Source organism: Notolabrus celidotus, chromosome 24 (genome assembly GCF_009762535.1).
Source record: "Notolabrus celidotus isolate fNotCel1 chromosome 24, fNotCel1.pri, whole genome shotgun sequence".
Classification (NCBI taxonomy): domain Eukaryota; kingdom Metazoa; phylum Chordata; class Actinopteri; order Labriformes; family Labridae; genus Notolabrus; species Notolabrus celidotus.
The window spans coordinates 734,101-755,617 of NC_048295.1; the positions used below are offsets into that span (position 1 = coordinate 734,101).

The following is a 21,517-nucleotide window of genomic DNA, read 5'->3' on the forward strand; positions in this document are numbered from 1 at the left end:
ATGCATTAACATAAATTACCCCGATGAGATCGCAGCTCAACGCTTTATCCATCAAAATGCTGGCTCTGTGTGTGTGTGTGTGTGTGTGTGTGTGTGTGTGTGTGTGTGTGTGTGTGTGTGTGTGTGTGTGTGTGTGTGTGTGTGTGTGTGTGTGTGTGTGTGTGTGTGTGGGAGGGGAAGAGGAAAGGAAACTGTTGCCAATATTTGTTCAAGTTGCCTGGACTGAGATCTCGGGGTCCGGGTGAGATTTGTATGAACACAAGCTGCGAGTGATGTCATTCATTGAGCGGCGTTCACATTCAGCAGTGAACTGGAACAGAAGCAGTAAGCTCCTTTAATAGCTGCCTTCTTGAATCCATGCCATCTCTCCTGGAGAATACTGCGCCTCTGTGTGTGTGTGTGTGTGTGTGTGTGTGTGTGTGTGTGTGTGTGAGGCCTTCATGTTAGCACGTGCTATTACCGGGTCAGGCCGTCATCAGAAATGCCCCCAGAACAAGAGAGGTTAACCGAGTTCACTGGATGTTGGCTCGCCGGGTTTTTGGCGATGTCGGTTATGCAAATCCACGGATGGAGAGCGGCGTGTTGGGGACCGCTCTCTGTCACTTCCTGCTTCACTCTGCGCCACGCTGCTGAACATAAGTTACTGTTCATCATAACAACGCCATGAAACTGTCACGTCTTCATCTGGGAGATCTGAAACCTCTTCCTCTTCTTCAGAACCAAACAGGGACCATCACTGCTCCATCACAGCTCCATCACAGCTCCATCACAGCTCCATCACAGCTCTGTCACTGCTCCATCACTGCTCCATCACTGCTCCATCACTGCTCCATCACAGCTCTGTCACTGCTCCATCACAGCTCCATCACAGCTCTGTCACTGCTCTGTCACTGCTCCATCACAGCTCCATCACTGCTCTGTCACTGCTCTGTCACAGCTCCATCACAGCTCCATCACAGCTCCATCACTGCTCTGTCACTGCTCTGTCACAGCTCTGTCACAGCTCCATCACAGCTCCATCACAGCTCCATCACTGCTCCATCACAGCTCCATCACTGCTCCATCACAGCTCCATCACAGCTCCATCACAGCTCCATCACAGACTCACTTCAGTCTGAGGAAACACAGAGGTGACCGGGTGTCAGAATAAGACGTTCAGAGATGATAAAACTTGTCTTGTTTTAAATCCTGAAGTCATAAAGACACCATGAAGAGGTTTCTCTGATCCCTGATGTTCCTGACTCGTCTGTCGTTGTGGACTCAGAGTCTGAGGGGAGTCTGTGTGAATCTGTGATCTCTGTTTTTGTTGTTTTTACTGAGAGAGGAATATTTCTGACTCCCTTAGTTCAGCAGGATTACCTGACCTCCTGACCTCGTCTGTTGCTCTATTTTTGGATCTTTGTAACATCACTTTTATTTACTCAGCCGCAGTGAGCAGTGAGCAGCCGGCCTCTGAACATCAGGACTCTTGTGATTCCTGGAAAAACAACTGTGCTCATAAATCTTTCAGCTCTGTGGTTCAGAGCCGCCAGGCGAGCCGATAATCTTCTAAGTGTGTGTTATAAGAAATATAATTCAGCTCCAAATCCACACTAAGGCGATAATGGCGTTTTGTACCTCTTGCACAAATTCATCTAAGCCTCTTAATTACACGAGCAGTTCGATCTGTACGCCGCGGCTTCTTAACTGATGAAGTCACTCAGACCAGGAGATTAGCCGGCCGGGAGGCCTCGGCCTGATGATGGCGAGCGGCTCTCTGCTGACCCGGGACGTGAGGAAGGTGAGATGCCTTCACTTCCACGAGGACTGTGATCATTGTGCTTATAAAATCAGACTACAATCCAAAGCAGGTGTTGAGCTGAAAAACAAAGCTGTGTCTGTCCTCTGAAAGCTCCCTCCTACATTCTTAATGAGACGGACTCAGACGGTTTCATGAAATGAGCTAACTGATGATTAAAGATGCAGGACGCTCGCAGCGGGCATGAGGACACAGCAGCAGCAGCAGCAGAGACGTGTTTCCTGCTTCAGAGGAGGACTGACGAGAAACAAACAGCAGCTCCGCTCTGAAGGCTGAGTCCTCCAGAGGAGCAGGGAGGGGGGACGTGGGTGGGCCCAGGTTCACCTTGAACGCTGGTGATCTGGGTTCGACTCAGAGGTCACAGAGTGCGCTGACAGAAGAATGAACATCAGGTCGGTGCCTCAGATGCAGAACGATGCAAAGTGAAGATGCTGTGTTCAGATCCTGAAAACATCCAGCAGAGGTGGAGTCTCCTGAAACACAGCTCAGCTCTCAGACCCCCAAAGAGAACTCATGTAGTCTAATGTCCTTGGTTTGAAGGACTCATATCACACAGACCCCTGCAGACTGTTCTGGATCCACAGAGGATGAGACTCTCCGGTGCTTGAAGCAACATCTCACTCCTCCATCAGTAACTTCAACTTCCTGTTTCTGTGCACTTCACTTCTAAGGAAGGATCCAGGTTTTCACAGACCCTCTGATTGATCTGGACTAACCCTAACCCAAATTCCATCAGTCCTCGATCCCCATGCGTCCAACATCAGAGCGACAACAAGGTCTCAGTGTGCAGCGACCCCCCCTCCTCCTCCCCTTCCTGCTCCACCAATCCATCAGGGCCGGACATGACACCGGGATTGCAGCCCCCTTAATGTGGAGGCAATCAGAGACTCAATCAGAGCTGCAGAGCACAGTGGGAACCACGCTTCCAACACATGTGCACGGGAGTACCCCGAGGGCCCCAAATCTGCAGAACTAATGAGAGAGAATATACGTGCCCCACAAGTATGTGCCCTAGAGAGCGCGGCGAGCAGCAGCACAGGGACCCAGCACCCTTAGAGAGAAGGAGGACTAAAATGAAGCTTTAACCCTTTATTCAGAGCTGAGCCCCCAAACAAGACCCGGCCTGCCTGGACTCAACCCCAGAGTCCTGCAGGAGAGTCTGATAGAGGGCACGGGGGAGCTCTGCAGACTCCTCCCTCACACACAGAGAGAGCTCTTAAATAATATTGATGTGCGCCTGCAGAGACACGTGGCCTGATTTAGATAATGATGTCCTTTTTTTTAACTTTCCTTTAAATTACTGTCAATTATTCAAAAGAAACATTTGGAGGGAGAACAATGACTAATTGGGAGTTACCAAGAAAAGCAAACTGTCCCCCATTGTGCTTTCTGCAACTTGCTCTGTCCTACTTTCCTCGGGCTCTGGGTGCAACAATGAAACACCGAAAACACAGAGAGAGGGAGAGAAAGAAAGCTGTGTGTGTGTGTGTGTGTGTGTTTGCAGGAAGTAGTTTGCTCTGTCAAAGGTGGTGGTCACGGTTAAATAGCGTCCCAGTGTACAGTATGTTTTCTTAAGCGAGTCATCAGCCCGATTCTTGATGCTCTAATGCTTTTGGTATGCCTCGCCCTGACCTAGAAACGGGGATAAGCATCGGGCTTAATCAGGCAACAAAAATGGCAGCTTGCTGGCTGCACACTTGTGAATGAGGCTCTCATTATCAGAGGTGCTGATCACGGGAGGGGGGCGCCGTGTCCCCTCTTCTTCTCCTCCGTTAGATTAGACCTCCTCATGAATAGTCATAAGGCCTGAACGTCACTCTCATGAACCCTCCGCGGTATGAATATTCTAATGAGGGCCAGGCCGCTGCTTCTTCTTCTTCTTCTTCTTCTTCTTCTTCTCCTCCTCATGAATATTGATGCTGCAGGACGCTCGGCAGTAGCGGTAGCTGCGGCGGAGGCGGCGGCGCACCGTGCGGGTCAGTTGGATGCAGTGATCCAGCAGCAGCAGCAGCTCCGGCTTAACCAACCATCTGGAGTGTTTAGGGAACACAATACGCCGAACACCCCCCCCAAATAAAGTACAGGATGAGTGACATCATCACTTCTTCAACTCCTGAAAGAACGTGTCGCTCCATTTCTCCTCAAAGAGAGTTTATCAGCTGATCAAGGCTTCAGGGTTTGAGTCAGAGGAGAGGTTCAGGATTCACCAGTCCTCTGCTCCGTCCTGATCCCTCACATTGGACCTCCTTCAGTCCTGAGTGTGTTTCAGCTCTGTGCCTCCAGTCCTGATGCTAAGCTAGACTTAAACATGCTGTCTTTGATTCCCACATGTTTCCTGAACGTCCTCTCCTGCATGTTTCAGCTCCTTCTCCTCTCTGCTGGTCTCTATCAGGAAACATGAGCACAGTTTAATCACCACGTCATCTTTCATTCAAAATCTCTGAGTGGTGTTTGAATCAGCATCCTCCGCCTTGAGCTGAGACCGGTCTGCTGGTCCCACAGAAGCAGTCAGACGTATCGAAGAGGGGAAAGCTGAAAAACAACATCACATGAGTCTGCACGGATGGCGTCGTGTTGCTTCCACCTCACAGACAGATCGGCTGTTTGTGCATGAGAGAGCGCCGTCAGAGAGGAGAACAGAGATCGTGATTCTTTAAACTTTAAAGTCCTACCTCTAAGCTCAGGAGTGAAGCAGTCTGCAGGAACGCTGCGGTCTGCTGAGTTCATGTGTTTGTGATAATTACAGCTGTGAGACTCCGTCTGAGTCGTCCCGTCGTTACCGTCAGGGTGGATTGTTGTTGTGATTCTTTGGTCTGTTTTTAGAAGCAGAGACGTTCAGACTGTGACTCATCTCCATCCTGAAGTGTCTCTAATATCATCAAGTGTCTCAGGTCCTCAGGACGGCGGCCGCTGTGAAGTGAGATGCCTGAAGCGTGAGTCAGGACTCATCAGACTGTGATCCAGCTCCTGGAGAGGAGCCAGGAGATCTTGTAAGGCCTGAGCGTACACCTGAGGTCCTCAGAGCCGTGCACCAAACCCCAACCATGTTTGGTCACATCGGATCCTTCACAGTCTGTTTCTGGTGTTTCGGCCAAAACGGCTCCAACCTCAAGATTCACTCCTCAGAGCCAGAGCCAGAGGAGAGGTGCATTCTGGGTAATCTTTTGAATGTGGCTTCAGTTTTATTTAGAGATTGAAGTTAAAAACAAACTTAATGAAAGACATCAGACGTGTTCTCATCTTCAGTCAGACTCTGGGATGTTTATTTAACTTGAAGTGAAGAACTGAAGATGTGACAGCCGCTCACGATGACGCCCTGACCTCCTCCCTCTCTGATATGAAGTCCACATCATGTGTGTGTCATGTCTCAGAGTCAGACCTGAAGGCTGCCCCAGGTTCAGGGATCATATTAATGTTCCTTACACGCTGTATTTCTGATTTATTGATCCATTAGCTGCTTTCTCCTGCAGTTACGAGCCCAGCTGATCTAACCTCCCTGTACCAGCAGAGCGAGCGGCGTGTGAGCGGCGTGTCTAACTGTCCCTGACCCTCGTTTGTTCAGAGTCAGATCCATCAATCATCTTCTACCACTTTCCCCCTGGAGGAGTAGAGACCTGGGGAACGTGTCAGCTCCCACCTTCACTTTAATTTCACGGCGTGTGTGTGTGGAAGAAACCGCAGAAGAAGAAGATAAGGTGAGGACGGAGCTGCGAGCTGAAGCCTGGGGTGAAAGAAAAGCTGGAGATGTAACATGCATATTTTGATAAGTGCTGTGGAACATTCCAGTCATTCTCCACCATAAATACATGAGAACGAGAGGAGACGCCCCTCAGGAGAACCAGATCCCTCCGCTCCTCTTCTCCCTGCAGCTGCTGTCTCTGCTCCTGGCTCAGATCTGCAGCAGAGGACGGACGCTCACCTCTGCAGACCGACCCTCAGAGTCTCAGTGAGTCTGATATCTTAAAAAGGCACTCAGAGGTGTTTATGGTTTCTCTCTGAGCGCGCTGAGATCCAGAAATATGTAAGAATGTCCCTCGTTAAAGGAGCCAGCAGCGGACAAAATCCCCAAATACTTGAACCCCACAGTGGAAAAATGCTCCATTACAGGCCAGAGTCCGGCTCTGAGGATAAACAAATGTTCCCCTCGGGTTTGAAGGATGCTCGGACTCTTAGACTTTGAGACCAGCTCAGGAGGAGAGGATTCATGAGCAGGTTTATCACACGTGAACATCTGAACCACATCTCTGCAGAGACATCATCCTATCCATGAGATGCAAGATTCATTTCTCACAAGTCTCAGAGTTTTAACAGACCACCTAACGTGAAGTACTAAGAGGATCCACACAGACAAACCAGAACCAAAGGGGTCCTTTAGAGCTGGTCCAAACTGAGGCTCAGTGTCCAAGCACATCCACACCAGAGATTCATCTTACACCACCATCACACACACGCATGTGACTCCATGAAACCAGAGGTGAGGTCAAAGGTCTGATAACAGAGACGTGTTCCACACCCTGAGGGATAATAAGGGACTCTCTGAGAACCTAATGGAACCCTTCACACGGTGAGGCCGGTGCTTTTCAAGAACACTGAACCTCCAGGATCAGTTCAGCACGGGGCGAGCACAGTGAGAAGACTTCTGATGTTCTTACATCTGGAAATCTGCTCCGACACATACAAACCACTTTCTGATGTTATCTGCCCTCAGCTCTGAAACTCTACAGCTTCCTCTGACAACGGGAAACCTCTTCAGACCTCATCAGACCTCCTCAGACCGCCTGATGATCCCAGAGAGCGCGGGTCAATCAGCTCAGAGCTGCAGAGCATCCTTCTCACGTGTGGAGCTAACAGGAGAATCTTCTGCAAATGTCTCAACAATCATTCATGCTCGAGTCCTCTCCCTGATGAACTCACTATTTATTCCACTTTGAGAAAGTTAAACTAACGTCTAAAAGTCTGCTGTCACATTTTATAATATCTGCAGGGTCGTCAGAGTTCAGCAGAGGTGTCAGCTCTCATCGTGTTCATCCACATGATCATGACTCTCATGTTCTCTCTCACAGAGCTCACCGTGAAGACCGGATCTACAGAGAGTCTGCAGAGAGTCTGCAGCAGAGACCACAGCTCCTCCCTCTCTCTCTCTCTCTCTCTCTCTCTCTCTGCAGTTCTCTCCCTCGGGGCAACAGGTACTGAGCGTTGTCACATGCTGTAAAAGTCGGATTGATGGTTCCTGACCCCTCCCAGTCCTGAAACAAATTAGATCTGCCTCTCATTGGCTGTAAATCAGCAGAGAGAGCACACTCAGTCCTTACTCATGTGTCTGTCAGAGCTAACCACGCTGTCAAAACACATAACAGTTTTCTGCTGCCAGACTCCACGACAGGTACGAGTGTGTCCCGCAGCGAGGCCCCCCCGAGGCCCCCGGGGGCCCGTTCATTAACATTCCTGTGTTTTGTGGTGGAGCTGAGCAACATGACAAAACAGCTCTCATGTGTCAGACGACATCACCACAAAGCCTGAGCTGCAATTATCAAATCTCACTGTAATCACCGACACCTCAACGAAAACACGCTCATCGTACGACATCCAAAACAACGCGCCTCCAGCTGCAGCGCCGCTGACGGCCACTAGGTGGGGTTTCAAGAAATCCTTCATGTCACATGCGTCGGCATTCTGCAGCCAGTCAGAAGCTCTGAAGACGTGTCGGTGCTGTCACACATTTGAATCTCTTTTAGGGCAGCTCTTAAAAATAATGTCAAAGACTGTAATGATCTGACTCTCAGATCTTCACTTTAAACCCTCTGGCCTCTACACATCAGCCTGCTGCTGCTTCCTGCCTCAGCAGCAACCTGGACTGGGAACTGTGTGTCTTTTAAAATGTGTCTTATTACCTTGATTTTATGAACTGCCTGTATTATTGTGCCGCCCGTGTGAAGCTCTTTGTCCCTTGGTGTTTGAAATGTTAGATTATATGTCATTATGTGCGTCGCAGCTCCTTTTGGACTGGAGGCCATCGTCACATCTTGCTCATACATGTAATATCAACATGCTTGCACGCAACGCTAACATGTTCCAAGATGTGTTTAACTCTGTTCATCCTCTTAGTTCAGCATGTAGGGATTCTAACAGTCTCTCTCTCTCTCTCATTCCTGAGCAGCAGACATGTCAGAGTTGCCTCGTCTGTCAGATTAAGGAGCAGCTGAGTCATTTCACTTAACAACATCTCCACGAGTCTGACTGACACTTACCGGATTAGATGTGTGAGCAGCTCCATGTTTGATTGATGCTTCTGTGTGTCACTGTCTTCCTCCTCTTCCTCCTCTCTCTCTCTCTGCAGGTGAACTCGGCTGCAGGATCAGGACTCTTCTTAAACGAGTTGCAGTGGATTGCGTCTCCTTCCAATCATGCAGGGTGTGACCTCAGAGCTCAAACACTTGACCCTGAAGTCCTGCTGAGAGTTGTGTGGGTATAATGAGGCCTGTTAGGAGCCTTTGTGTGCCTGAGTGGACTCTATGGAGCTCTATGGAGACGTCTGTTTTTACTTCAGAGGACATGCATGCTCACGGTTAGAGGTTTTATAACTCAGGTCAAATATGTGTTAATCTGTACCATGCTTACCATCCAGGAACCCTTGCTTCTGCATGTGCATGACTCAGATGTGTTCCCTAAATCATCATCTTGCAGCAGAAGTTTAAAACCTCTGATTTATTGTGTTTCACTCATCGTGTCAGAGGACAGAAGAAGAAATCCAAACATCTGGTAATAAGAAATTTATTTCCAACAATAACAAAGAAGAAAATATTGAAAAGCATATTCATATGTTACATGGACTGTACAGGGATCAGATGGCGTGTCTCTACATGACTCTGAAACAAGAGCTAACAAACAGAAGAAAGGAAACTAGGAATATTTGAGTCATTCATGAAAAAATATGAAATCTTCCATGTCTAGGTAGAAAATAGAAAAGAGGTTAAGCTGCTAATGGAGTGATATTATCCCCTGATACAGTGTTTAGGCCTCTTTAACTGTCACAAAGTCATTTACAATAAACACACGCAGCTAAACCTCTCGGCCTCTTTGGTTCATGATTCGGTCTCGGACATTTGAACTCAATTTGTGTCTATAAAAATAACTTTGATTTCAATGGCAGGTTCTATTCGTCTCTCTTTAGGACTCGTCACGCAGCTCCTCAGTGCAAATATTATAACCACGCTCCAACGCTTCAGAGACCAAGACTTCCACGGCGGCAGCGGCGGCGGCAGAGAGGACGGGACAGAAGGCGGAGAGAGACGAGGAGCTGGACCTGAACGTGTCCCTGCAGGTGTGTGTGTGATGATGGAGCAGAGATCTGAAAGTGATGTCAAAGAGACGGAGACCTGAAACTGTCTCTAAGTGTGTTTCGGTGCCAAACAGGCCATGACGGGAACTCCAGCGGGACTCGTTCATTAAGACGCCAAAACCTGGATTCCAGAGTCCCATCTGGGTCAAAGTTAGCCCCAGTTAGCCTTTTTTAATCTCCCAGGTCTCATCTGATGATTGCATTCAGACAGCAGAACGGAGACAGAAACACAGAATCTAAAACCTGTTAGATGAGCCCCAGATCCCAGACCCCCTCCCCCTCAGTCTGCCCCCTAAGATCTGAGTCAAAGACAGAGACGCTCTTTAAGGTGGAGAGAGTTCTTCTTCTGTTGTCTAACCTCTGCCTCATGAAGACCACATCAAGACAACTCTTTGACATCCTTAACCTGAAACACATCCTCAATCCGGACCGGACTCTCCGCCTCCTGCTCGCCGCTCGCCGCTCTGACGTTTCAAGTATTGGTTCTAGTTCATGAGAAGAGCTCGGTTCAGCTCGTCTGGGGTTCAGTTCTATACATTGCATAGCTCATGCGGCACTTATTTCTCTTGGACTGATGGAGGGCGGATTAAAGGCAATCTGTAAGTGCTATCAACGTGTGCGCTGCTGCTCCTCTGAGCCGAGCCACACAGGATCCAAACATGTCAGTCCAGATCTCTCTCACGTGTTCATCACACTGGAGGAACGTTTCGTACACGAGTCCTGATTCTATCTGTGGTTATTAAACACCAGAGGAGGCGTCCTTCATCCTTCAACAGGAGGAATCATTCAAAGCTGAGAGAAGAGTAAAGTTTCATCAACTCTGAGTCAGTCTCACCAAATCTTAAAGTCCACGTCCAGAGACCAGGAGCGCAGTCTGTTTAAGGGCACTGGTAGATTTGGTAGATTCACTTTGAGAGCTGGACCGGGTGAGGGACTGACGCTCATTGATCCGGACTCTGGAGGAGAGGAAACAGAGAGTCCGTCGCTCGCTCTCTTTAGAGGCTGAAGACGAGTCTCTGAATCCAAACATGACGGTGTCACGGTTTAACGCTCCTCTCTCTGTGACTCCTGCTCTACCTGTCTGAATCAGCCCTCTCTTCTCCTCCTGGACTCGTAAGGCTCCTCTGTATTCTACATGAAGACTTTCAATCCTAACCAGGGACCTGCTCCCGGTGCCGGCGCTCTAACCCTGACTCTGAGACGCCGGGCGCTGCTCTGTAAAGGCTCCGAGCTTCACGAGTCCTCCAGAGTCCTCGCCGCCTCACAGAGTCTGAAAGAGAAGTCTTCAGGTCTGTGTGACGGATCTGGACTCCTGGACTCAGAGAGTAACACACACATCAACAAACATAAATATATGTACAGGTCTGTGTGCAGGCATACATGAAGGTGTGACGCTATGAGTGGATGAGGTTGTGTGTGCGCATGTCTTCTTCTCCATCATAAATACTCTGTCTCTGTGTCCTCTCATGTTCTCCTGTCTGTGTGTTTGTGTTGATGTGTTTACAGTCTTCAGTCCTCCTTAAAGAAACACACACATAGACTCAAGCACAGCCGCACTCCTCCACGATCATGTTGGGGACGTCCCGCTTCACGATGTTGTACTCGTCGTCGAAGTAGAGCATGGACATGGTGCTCAGCTTGGTGGGGATGCAGCAGGAGTTCATGGAGCCCGGACTCATCCCACGTATGCGGTACTGGTTCACCACCGCCGTGTGGAAGGACGAGGCGGAGCCGGGGACGCCCGCCATGTAGGCCGGACAGTTCCCCTCGCAATAGTTCCCAAAGTACCCGGAAGGCGCGATGATCCAGTCGTTCCAGCCGATGAGCCGGAAGTCGATGTAGAACTGCTGCCGGCAGCACAGGCTGCTGCTGCCGTCACACTCCAGACCCCTCTTACGGATCCGGTGTTTGTTGTCGGCCTGCCGGGCCTGGACCACCAGGAAGGGCCGGTGGGACTCGTCGTTGTGGTTCAGCAGGACGGGCACCACGCCGTCTGTCTCGCAGCCCTCGCACCGCACGTCCAGGTTCTGCCGCCGGTCCCCCTTCTCGAACACCAGCCGCACGGCGTCCGTCAGCATGAAGGTGTGCCAGCCGCTGCGCTTCAGCTCCACCCGCTTCTCCACCAGGTTCCACTTGCTGCTGAGACCGGGCTCCTGGTAGTACACCTTCACCGTCACCTTCCTCCGCGGGCGCACCTCCAGAGGGGACGGCTGCAGCTTGAAGTACAGCCACAGGGTGGCCTGCGTCACGTACAGGTTCTGGTTCCCCTCGTTGGAGATCTGGAAGAACAGGCTGGACTTGGACGTCACCAGATCATCTGAGGAACAGAAACACAGAGACTGATTACTGATCAGGGAACTACAAATCAAGTCCTGGACTCTCCTCCAGCTCACAGTCTGAGAATCATTCAGGATCTGAAGTCCATAGTCATCCAGGCACATCTACAGACCACAGTCTCTCAGGACTCTGAGGGACCATGGAGCAGAGGAGAGCACATGGAGGAGCCGATTGATGGCTGTCAGGTGAAGAAGATTATCTCCTTCATCAGGTGTGAACCTCCTGAACTCTGAGAGAAGCCGACACTGAGAGATTGAGCCTGACAGTTCATGGGAAACCAGAGCGCAGGAGGACACGGTGTCCAGCTGATGAACCTGAACCTTCAGGTTAAACCGAGGGGAAAGAACCAATCAGGGACCATCAAAACTTTAATGACGGACTGTCACGGCTTTCAGCGCCGCCACCGAAAGGAACAAAGATGATCCTGAGTTTTGGAGTCATGTAAGAGAGCCTCCACGTGTGTTACCTCATCCATCAGGAGACTGGGTCGTCTCTGAGTCATCACTCAGCAGCTCCACGTTAGATCACGACCTGCAGACGAGCCGAAGGAGAACGTTCAGTGTCTGCAGCTTCAGAGGAGCTGCAGGAGGTGGGACGCTCAGCTTCTCTAAACTGCAGCCATCAAAGACCCTGCAGGACCGGTCTGAGAGAGACCTGAGCGAGCCGTACAGAGAGGTCCAGGATCATGGTGAGCATGAAGAGTCACAACACACTGTTTTAATAAACCATGATGATAAAACACTGAAGACGAGCTGCAGGACACAGAGACCAACAACTCCTCTCTTTAACAAGCTCTACCTCCTTATCACTCTGCAGGATCACACTGAACACACATGGGACATGGTTTGAGTTTAAAGTACAGAGACTGACATCAGACAGAGTCGAGAACAAACTTTAATGTCTCAGAGAAACCACAGAGTGACGGTCTGCCTCGTCTTCCTCTTTCTTCTTCTCTGATATCTAACATTAAACGTCATGTTTTTAAATGAAGGGTTAAAGAAAAGAAGAAGAATTCTAATTTCACATGTCGGTAACTTCTCAGAATTGTCTCGTCTGCCTTCCTGGAAAGAAGCAGAGTGTGATAATGAGTGAAGGAAAACAGGAACACAGTGTCCTCCAATGAGGAGGCAGAGTTGCAGGAGAGTTCACAGAACACCGCTTCACTTCTAAATATCTGAAGTTATCCAAAACAGGACATTTTAGATGTGTCACCTTTAAAACCACAAACTGCAGAACTCTGACGTCTGAATGTGGAGCTCAATATTCATCTCTCCAACCAGATTCATGGACACAAGGAGCTTTACAACAAACTCTGAAGACTGTCTGAACAAGTCTGAGATCAAAATCAAACGTCTGCATCGTGTCTCTGACAGAAACATCCTCATGGAGGGACGACACAGGGACAGGAAACAAGAACTCAGGACAGATCCTCTTCAACATGAAGGAAACTGGGATGCAGATAAGTAACACACACACACACACACACACACTCACACACTCACACACTCACAAACACACACACTATGAATTGCAATGGGGTGCCAGGCTGCAGGGTTTCAGCCCGTCATTCTGCATTCAGGCTGCACGACGGCCGACACAAAAGCTCTGACCTTATACTGAGGGGACTAACTCAACACATACACACACACACACACACAGACACACACACACACACACACATGTAGACACAAAAACACACACCATCCTTGGCGTAGATGCATGCACACGACAAAGTAGGGACACATAAAGTTAAAGAGACAATAAAACTCACAAACCAGAACTTAAGGATTCAACAGAGACACAGAGACCAGGATGAATGATACACACACACACACACACACACACACACACACACACACCTACACACACACACCAAAGAGACACTCTCTCTCACACACACACACAGAGAGCCATGTGTTGATGTGGAAAGCAGATGTTTCCACGCAGCGGTCAGACACACGTGGGCGAGCAGGTGGTGTCGTTGATCATTTTCAGCTCCTTTCAGACTCTGGAGCGTTCCTCCTCTGAGCCTTGTCGCCGTGCCATGTCCCCACTGACAGCCGCTCGCTGCTCCCCGGCGGTAACGCAGCCAACTGGCACACACACACGGTGCCGAGGTGGAAGGTCTGCAACACGGCAGCCACAGAGAGAAACATCTGAAGCTAAAAAGACTCTCAGCGGGGGAGCAAACCTCCGCCGACACCGAGCAGAGCTGCCCACATTCATCTTTGTGTGTTCAGAGAGTGAACACGACCCTGAGGGAGACGCCAGGAGCCCCACATGTCCAACTTTCTCTCCAGCACATGAATGCAGCACAGCCCCATGCTTTCAAATCTAACTTCTCCTCTCTGGATGAAACTCTCCTCTCCAAACACAGCAGGCTGCAGACTGCAGGCCTCAGGGGACAAACCAAACAAGATGTTGAATTAGGAGAAATCAACACTCACTACCAGAGAGACCTGGCTGACCTGCTGCTGCAGTGGAAACAAGCACTTCATGATGACAGAGCAGGATTAATGTGATGAATGAGCAGAGGAAGAAAAAGTTTATCTGGATCTGATGTCTGTGACTTTTACTGAACCACGCAGGAGCAGCTACGCACCGGGTAGGCTTTTATTTTGGCGGGTTTCAGGCCCCTGTATCAACATCTGTTCAACATCAGCCTGATCTCTGGGTTGTTTCTCACTCAGTCAGTTTATAAAGACACACACACACACACACACACACACACACAGAAGGCTTCAGCCACATGAATCCAACATGTCTCAGAGTGTTGCTCCTTCCTTCATGTGTGGACAGAATCTACCTGTCCCTCTGACTCAGGTGTTCACAGTCTGCATGCTTCAGGGTGATGAGAGGATGTTTCTTTGTTAAAGGTTAATATGTGATGTTGTGGATTAAAGGTAGACCCTGTCCTGGTTTGTTGGACCTGCAGGATGCTTCACTTTGTGTCAGGGACAGAACCTCTCACCTGCAGAGTCCTGCATCTTATATTCTGTTAACACTGAGGCCAAGAGAAGACTACATCAAGCAGGTACAGGTTTCTGTCTTCACTAGCTGCTGGATCAGGTCCCTCTTGTGATTTAAAATCTGAACTCTTGGAGGTTTCAGCTTCCCTCCTCTTAAATCTAAAGTGTGTAGAAGAGTGTGCCTCCCTCACCTTTCTCTGCAAAGCTGATGATCTCAGAGCTCTCCTCCAGCACGTCGTTGCTCATGGGGTGCCCGTCCAGGTTTGGGATCTCCACCCTCCCGTCCTCGCGCAGCTTCCCCGCGTGCAGCTTCCTCAGCGCCGTCACCATGGCCGCCTTGGAGACCGGGTGCGTGATGTTGGGCCTCTCCCTCATCTGTAGCCTGCTCAGGATGTGCCTCTTCACCGCCTCCAGGAAGTCCACGTTCAGCCTGCCGGACTCGGGGTCCTCTGGCTGAGCCACGCCGCAGGACGCGCAGGTATCCTGGGACGCCGTGTGCGCCTGCGCATCGGTCCCGGGCGCAGCGCTGCAGCGGATGGAGAGGACGCAAGCCACACAGAGTGCCAGTCTGAGAAGACAGATCCTCATTTTCTGTTCCAGGAGGAGTAGAAGCACGTGTCCCTCTTTAGTCCAAGTCCAAAAAGAACCAGTCTGAAGGATCCTCTCAGTCCAGAGCTGTCTCCATGCGTAAAGGCGCAAAGCTCTGACGCACTTGGATGGCTCTCAGTTTGTTTCCCTTCACTCTGCAGGAAACCTTTTATTACATCTTTATCTGGAGGGCTTTGCTCTCTCTCAGCAGCCTGTCAAACACGGGGAACAGGGACCTCTGTTTAGTCCAGGTCTCAGGGACTCTGGAGCAGCCTCACACAGAAAGCATCACCTCTGTCAGCAGGAGGAGGAGGAGGAGAGGAAGAAAGCGTGACATGGTTTCAGTAATCAGCATCAGTCCAGCTGGAAACCTCCTGGTAACATATTCCACAAACGAAGAAGAAGAGTTGGATCCCAGTCCCACCTGAGCATGGTTCAAGTTCAGCTCATCATCATCTTCCTCACTTTAAAGGATTCTCTAAATGTCTGAAGAGGAGGAGAGGAAGGTGTGCCAGAGAGCGCGCAGAGGAGCGTTTCCATTCTGGTGTCTGAGACTCGAGGAGCCGACACACACCGAAAACTTTTTATATACAAGGGGGGGGGGGCAAACCAGGGGGCGGGGCTAGGGAAGGGGGCGGGGCTAGTCCCTGAGGAGGAATCTGTGAGTTAGTCCTGCAGGGATTCAGGGTGTGCTGCAGGATCCTGCTGGAGGCAGAGTGTTTGAGAGTTAGAGAGCAGACTGCATGGATCCAGAACACCATGATGGGTGATAGTCCTTACAGTGTTCAGGATCTGAATTATATCATGGATACAAGAACAGGAGGAGTTAAACTGACACATTTATAACATTAGGGAAGATTTAATTTATTACAGTTTGATATTTTATTGATAGATGTGTAGTTATCATGCAAAAACTAAAACTTAATATATTAATCAAACAAAACATAGACTGTAGTTTGATGAACTCTAAGAGGATCTAATGATTATGAAGTCCTCTCTTCCTGCAGCATGTTTGTAGTGTGTGTGTCATGTTTCCTCTGGAGTTAGATCCTGGTAGCGGTTGTTGTGCGATGTGTAAATGTGTCATGCAGCCCACACAGATTTTAAAACAACAATAAATCCTGTCCATGTCACAAAAAATACCTCCGATAACAGAAGTTACGTCACCTCATGTGGGAGCCAGAATAACTCCTGAACTATCAACCTGAAACTTTCATGTGCTGCTGTTTTATTTTAAATTCAATATATTCACTCATCATGTATCATGCTCGTCTTTAACACAGCACATTCAAACCAAACACAATTCCCCAAAGTCATCCCAACTCTCCTCATGAAGCTCAGCATCCTTTAAGAGTCAGGAGAACATAGAATCTGGATTAAATCCACATCAGAGACTTGTTTTACGGTGATTTAACCTCCTGTAAAACACTGAAGTCTTTAATATCCAAACTATCCTTCAGAGCTGTGTCCACGTTGATAGAAGTAATGGATCCTTTCACTGGTAGTGTGTCAGCTCCTCTTAAACCTCCAGAGTCCTCCACATATGCAAACAGTCTGAGCCTGTGTAGTCAAATCCCGCCTGATCCGCGACAGCTCATCGAGAGCGTGTGCCCAGTTTGAGCTTACATGGCAGGGCGTCCGGACGACAACATTTGTTAGTAAAAACTCCAAACCAAATCAGGCCCAGGGCTGGCTGACCTTTGACCTTTCAGCTGGTGATTAGCATAAGGTAAAACAACAAGTAGAAACAGGTCAGGTGTGTTTTCTCTCCTCACATGACCTTCTTTATTTGACTTTACTGAAATACCTTTTATTAAACTCTTGTTATTTAGTGTGAACCTTTAACTCTCCTGCAGAGATCAGGCATCTGCTGGATTTAGAGAAACTGTTTAAAAACTAAACATTTATTTAACTTTAATGAGCTCAGAGGAAATCTGAAGAGAAACTCAGAGAAGAAATGAGGTGAAACCACAAATATTTAAAGTGTCTGAGTTCAAGAGAATCATCAGACATCAGAGAGATGTGGAAAGTAATGCAACAGCGCCACCTTTGTTCTTGATGCTGGAACTACATGCAAATGTGTCAGCTGAGGGGGGGCTGACACCTCCTTCTAAAAATACAGATATCTTCTCTAATGGAAGACACAAAAACAGACAAATCAACAAGTTCAAACGTCCAATAAATAATAATTAGATTGATTTAGGCAGCAGTAACACTATTAATCAATTTTCTGTTTCAAAGAATGTGAGGAAACATTTTAAAATTAATTCATCACAAATATTAAACGTTTTAATAATTTACTGTTTCATCAGAAGTTAAAGATAAATACTAAAGACTGTAAAATAAATATAAAACAGATAAATACCAAAGATTATAATAAATATAAAACAGATTATAATAAATATAAAACAGATAAATAATGAAGATTAAAATAAATATAAAAACAGATAAATACCAAAGATTATAATAAATATAAAACAGATTATAATAAATATAAAACAGATAAATAATGAAGATTAAAATAAATATAAAAACAGATAAATACCAAAGATTATAATAAATATAAAACAGATTATAATAAATATAAAACAGATAAATAATGAAGATTATAATAAATATAAAACAGATAAATAATAAAGATTATAATAAATATAAAACAGATAAATAATAAAGATTATAATAAATATAAAACAGATAAATAATAAAGATTATAATAAATATAAAACAGATAAATAATAAAGATTATAATAAATATGAAACAGATAAATAATAAAGATTATAATAAATATAAAACAGATAAATAATAAAGATTATAATAAATATAAAACAGATAAATAATAAAGATTATAATAAATATAAAACAGATAAATAATAAAGATTATAATAAATATAAAACAGATAAATAATAAAGATTATAATAAATATAAAACAGATAAATACCAAATATTATAATAAATATAAAACAGATTATAATAAATATAAAACAGGTAAATAATAAAGATTATAATAAATATAAAACAGATAAATAATAAAGATTATAATAAATATAAAAACAAATAAACATCAACAACGAGGAGGACGAGGAATTCCGTGTCGTCACATCCTGTCAGCTCTCAGAGAGGTGTGCAGAAACAGGAAGTCTCACTCTGTGTCTTTTTCTCAGGCTGAGTCCGTCGTTTAGCTCACAGTAGAGATTAGCTGCATTTAGCATCATATAGCCTCCTTTAATGATAGTTTAAGTTAAGTTAATCGAGTCTAAAGGTAAAGTGAGAGTTAAAATAATAACAGGGATCATTTCTGGATTAATTTGAGGCTCTAGCTGACTCTGTAGCTGGAGTAACGGCTAAGCTAGCACCGCCTGTTAGCCCTCCTCATCAACACAGTCCCTCCTCCTCTTCAAATACAGGATCTGTGCTGAGTCCGGGTCCAAGGTGGGGCAGAGAGTCTCCTGGTCAACTCGTAAAAGTTGTGTGTGTGTCCGTGTATGGAGGATTTCTCTGCTAACTTCACTCAAACTCGACAGCAGGTGAGTTCAGGGACTTCTCCTGCTTTGTTTAAAGTGTTCTGAGTTTCTCCTTTTAAAGCTTTTAGAGGAGAAACCACAGAAGAAGAAAGAAAGAAGCGTTATCTTCCTCTGTCTCAGGAGCTATCTGCGCAGTGAGTGAGCAGCCCAGCAGCCAATCACAGGCCACAGAGGAGAGCTCGCCTCAGGCTCTGAGCCAATCAGAGGGGAGTATGAGGAAGAAGGCGGGAACAGGGAAGAGCTGCAGTGTTAGAAAGTGGTTTCCAGCAGTCAGCTGTTAGAGAGAGAGGAAGCTGAGGCTGGAGGAGGTCTAGTTCCTCTTTAAGAGGAGTAGACAGACTCTTCAGGCCTTTATGTTGGACTCGACTGAGTCCTGAGCCTGGGCTCCTTGTAGTTCCTGAGTCTGAGGTCCCTGTAGGTCCTGAGTCCTGAGTCTGAGCTCCCTGTAGCAGTCCCTGTAGCAGTCCCTGTAGCAGTCCCTGTAGCAGTCCCTTTAGCAGTCCCTGTAGCAGTCCCTGTTGCAGTCCCTGTTGTAGTCCCTGTTGTAGTCCCTGTTGTCCCTGTGCTGGTCTGCCCTCATGTTGGTGCCTGCAGCCTGCAGAAATCCACCCTGCAAAGGTCACTGCTGACTGTTTCTGTTTCCACTCACTCCACAGCAGAGTGTTTACTGTGCTCTTTATCAGGAGGCTCTTCACACACTCAGGGTTTAAACACACACACACACACACACACACACACCTCACTTACTGAAGGATTATTCTCTGATCACCTCTTTATGAAGCATCGTCCAGCTTCCCTCCTGGCTCTGTCACAAACCTTCAGACTCTGCTGGATCTGAGACTGACACCCAGACCTGGTTCAGACCGGCTCTGATTGATCAGAGCTCAATCAGAGTCAGGGTCAGAGTCATGAACACAGAGTCAGACTCTCTGTCTCACTCTAACGTCAGGTATCTGTAATGAAGACACAGTCAGACTCAAGTTTTCTATCAGCTGCTGGTCCTGTTTTCATCCTGTGCCTCCTTCTTCTGGTCCTAGCTGGTCTTTGGTAGTGGGGCGGACCTGTGAGCCACTGGACTGAGACAGACCAGAGTCATGGCCTCAAGCAAGAACAAGAACCAGACCTCTCTGGTCCTCCATAAGGTGATCATGGTGGGCAGTGGAGGCGTGGGGAAGTCTGCTCTCACCCTGCAGTTCATGTACGACGAGGTGAGCTCCCTCCTGCACTACATTACCCATAACCCCCTGCAGTGTCTGTGTGTGTCCTGGTGCTTCATCGTGTCTTTGCCTGCCACAGTTCGTGGAGGACTACGAGCCCACCAAGGCCGACAGCTACAGGAAGAAGGTGGTGCTGGACGGCGAGGACGTTCAGATCGACATCCTGGACACGGCGGGTCAAGAAGACTACGCCGCCATCAGAGACAACTACTTCAGGAGTGGGGAGGGCTTCCTGCTGGTGTTCTCCATCACGGAGCACGAGTCCTTCACCGCCACGTCAGAGTTCAGGTGAGCTTCAGATTTATTCACCCACACCTGAGATCATCACATGACGGCACGCAGCGCTCTGTGATTCAGCTCGTAAACATCCACCTCTGGACCGTCTGTAATAAACAGACGCTTCATAAACAGACGCTTCATAAACAGACGCTTCATAAACAGACGCTTCATAAACAGACGCTTCATAAACGGCGGCATAAAGTCCACCAAGAGGGGCCGACCCAGACCGGCCGTCTATCCTGAAGTATGCTCTAACGCTGTGTTTGTGTGTGTGTCCTCTGTGTGTGTCTCAGGGAGCAGATCCTGCGGGTGAAGGAAGAGGAGGGGATCCCTCTCCTCGTGGTGGGGAACAAGTCTGACCTTGAGGAGCGGCGGCAGGTTTCTGCAGACGAGGCCACGGCGAAGGCGGGCGAGTGGGGGGTCCAGTACGTGGAGACCTCGGCCAAGACGAGAGCCAACGTGGACAAGGTAACAGAACAGGAGGTCAGAGGTCAGAGGAAGACCTGACAGACGAGCTGCAGGAGGAGGAGCAGGCGGTGATTTATCAGCTCTGAACATCTGAACATGAAGTATCTGATCTCTCTCTCTCTCTTTCTCCTCCGTCTCTCAGGTTTTCTTCGACCTCATGCGCGAGGTCCGCAAGAAGAAAATGGCGGAGAGCAAAGACAAAAACGGGCCGAGCGGCAAGAAGAAGAAAAAGCGCTGCTGCATCCTTTAACCCCCCCGAGGCCGCGGCTCAGGTGACAAAGTGCCAAAACCAAAAGCTGCAGCAGGCGTCAGGAGGACTGATCCTGGACTGACCGACTGCTGCTCCCTCTCTCAACACTCACTCCACCAGACTGGACCCAGAACACCTGACACTCCATGACCCCGCCCCCTCACCTGCACACCGGGCCTCCTCTCACACGCTCACCTGAAGATGTTTAAAGATGTCTGACTCTGTGTGTGTGTCAGAGAATCAAAGATCAGTGTGTGTGTTATCATGTCAGGTTTTTTTTTTTTTTATGTACAATCAGGACGGAAGTATGTGGACACCATGAGAGTCCAGGTCCTCTCCTGCAGAGCCTCAGTGAGGTTCAGACCACGTCCAGGTCTTGTCTGAGCGTGGTGTCCTGATCCTTCTGTCTGTGTATTTAGTCTTCCTGCTCTTCTTCTGTGTCTGATGGATTTCTCTGTGATCGTTTGTTTTGCCTGTAATCACCTTCTCTCCTCAGACGCTGCAGGGCGGACATTCTGTGCCTTACGCCGTCTCCCCCGTCACGTCGTGGTCTCCTGAACCGTCTCCTGCTCCCCGTCTCCCTCCTCTGATCGTATTTTCACACATTCCTGATTTGTGGTTTTGACGCTTCCTTTCACTTCCTTTTGTACGAAAGCTTTACCGACACGACACCAGTCTAATTTATAATCAAGGTAATAAAGGGGACTCTGTCTGCATCCATCAGATCATCATGTTGTGTTCATCCTTCA

General features: G+C 48.0%; 3 protein-coding genes across 3 annotated transcripts in view; 2 read left to right on the forward strand and 1 right to left on the reverse strand.

Moving 5' to 3' along the window:
* Window positions 1–12,936, forward strand: part of LOC117808222 (CLIP-associating protein 1-A-like) — a 148,010-nt gene extending 135,074 nt beyond the window's left edge. Inside the window, exons 53-57 of the mRNA XM_034677828.1 lie at window positions 6,862–6,984; window positions 7,956–8,056; window positions 8,136–8,260; window positions 8,970–9,119; window positions 12,848–12,936. The gene's annotated coding sequence lies outside the window, so the exon portion shown is untranslated. The remainder of the gene's footprint in view (window positions 1–6,861; window positions 6,985–7,955; window positions 8,057–8,135; window positions 8,261–8,969; window positions 9,120–12,847) is intronic.
* On the reverse strand, window positions 8,554–15,578 carry LOC117808227 (inhibin beta B chain-like). Its single transcript, XM_034677834.1, has 2 exons — window positions 14,635–15,578; window positions 8,554–11,454 (listed from the first exon to the last, which is right to left on the reverse strand). Exons 1-2 carry the CDS (start codon window positions 15,029–15,031, stop codon window positions 10,679–10,681), a joined length of 1,173 nt encoding a protein of 390 aa, XP_034533725.1. The 5' UTR covers window positions 15,032–15,578; the 3' UTR covers window positions 8,554–10,678.
* Window positions 15,579–18,164: 2,586 nt separating this feature from the next.
* On the forward strand, window positions 18,165–21,493 carry LOC117808231 (ras-related protein ralB-B-like). Its single transcript, XM_034677844.1, has 6 exons — window positions 18,165–18,292; window positions 18,438–18,557; window positions 19,592–19,762; window positions 19,851–20,059; window positions 20,344–20,518; window positions 20,661–21,493. Exons 3-6 carry the CDS (start codon window positions 19,649–19,651, stop codon window positions 20,766–20,768), a joined length of 606 nt encoding a protein of 201 aa, XP_034533735.1. The 5' UTR covers window positions 18,165–18,292; window positions 18,438–18,557; window positions 19,592–19,648; the 3' UTR covers window positions 20,769–21,493.
* Window positions 21,494–21,517: the final 24 nt, after the last annotated feature.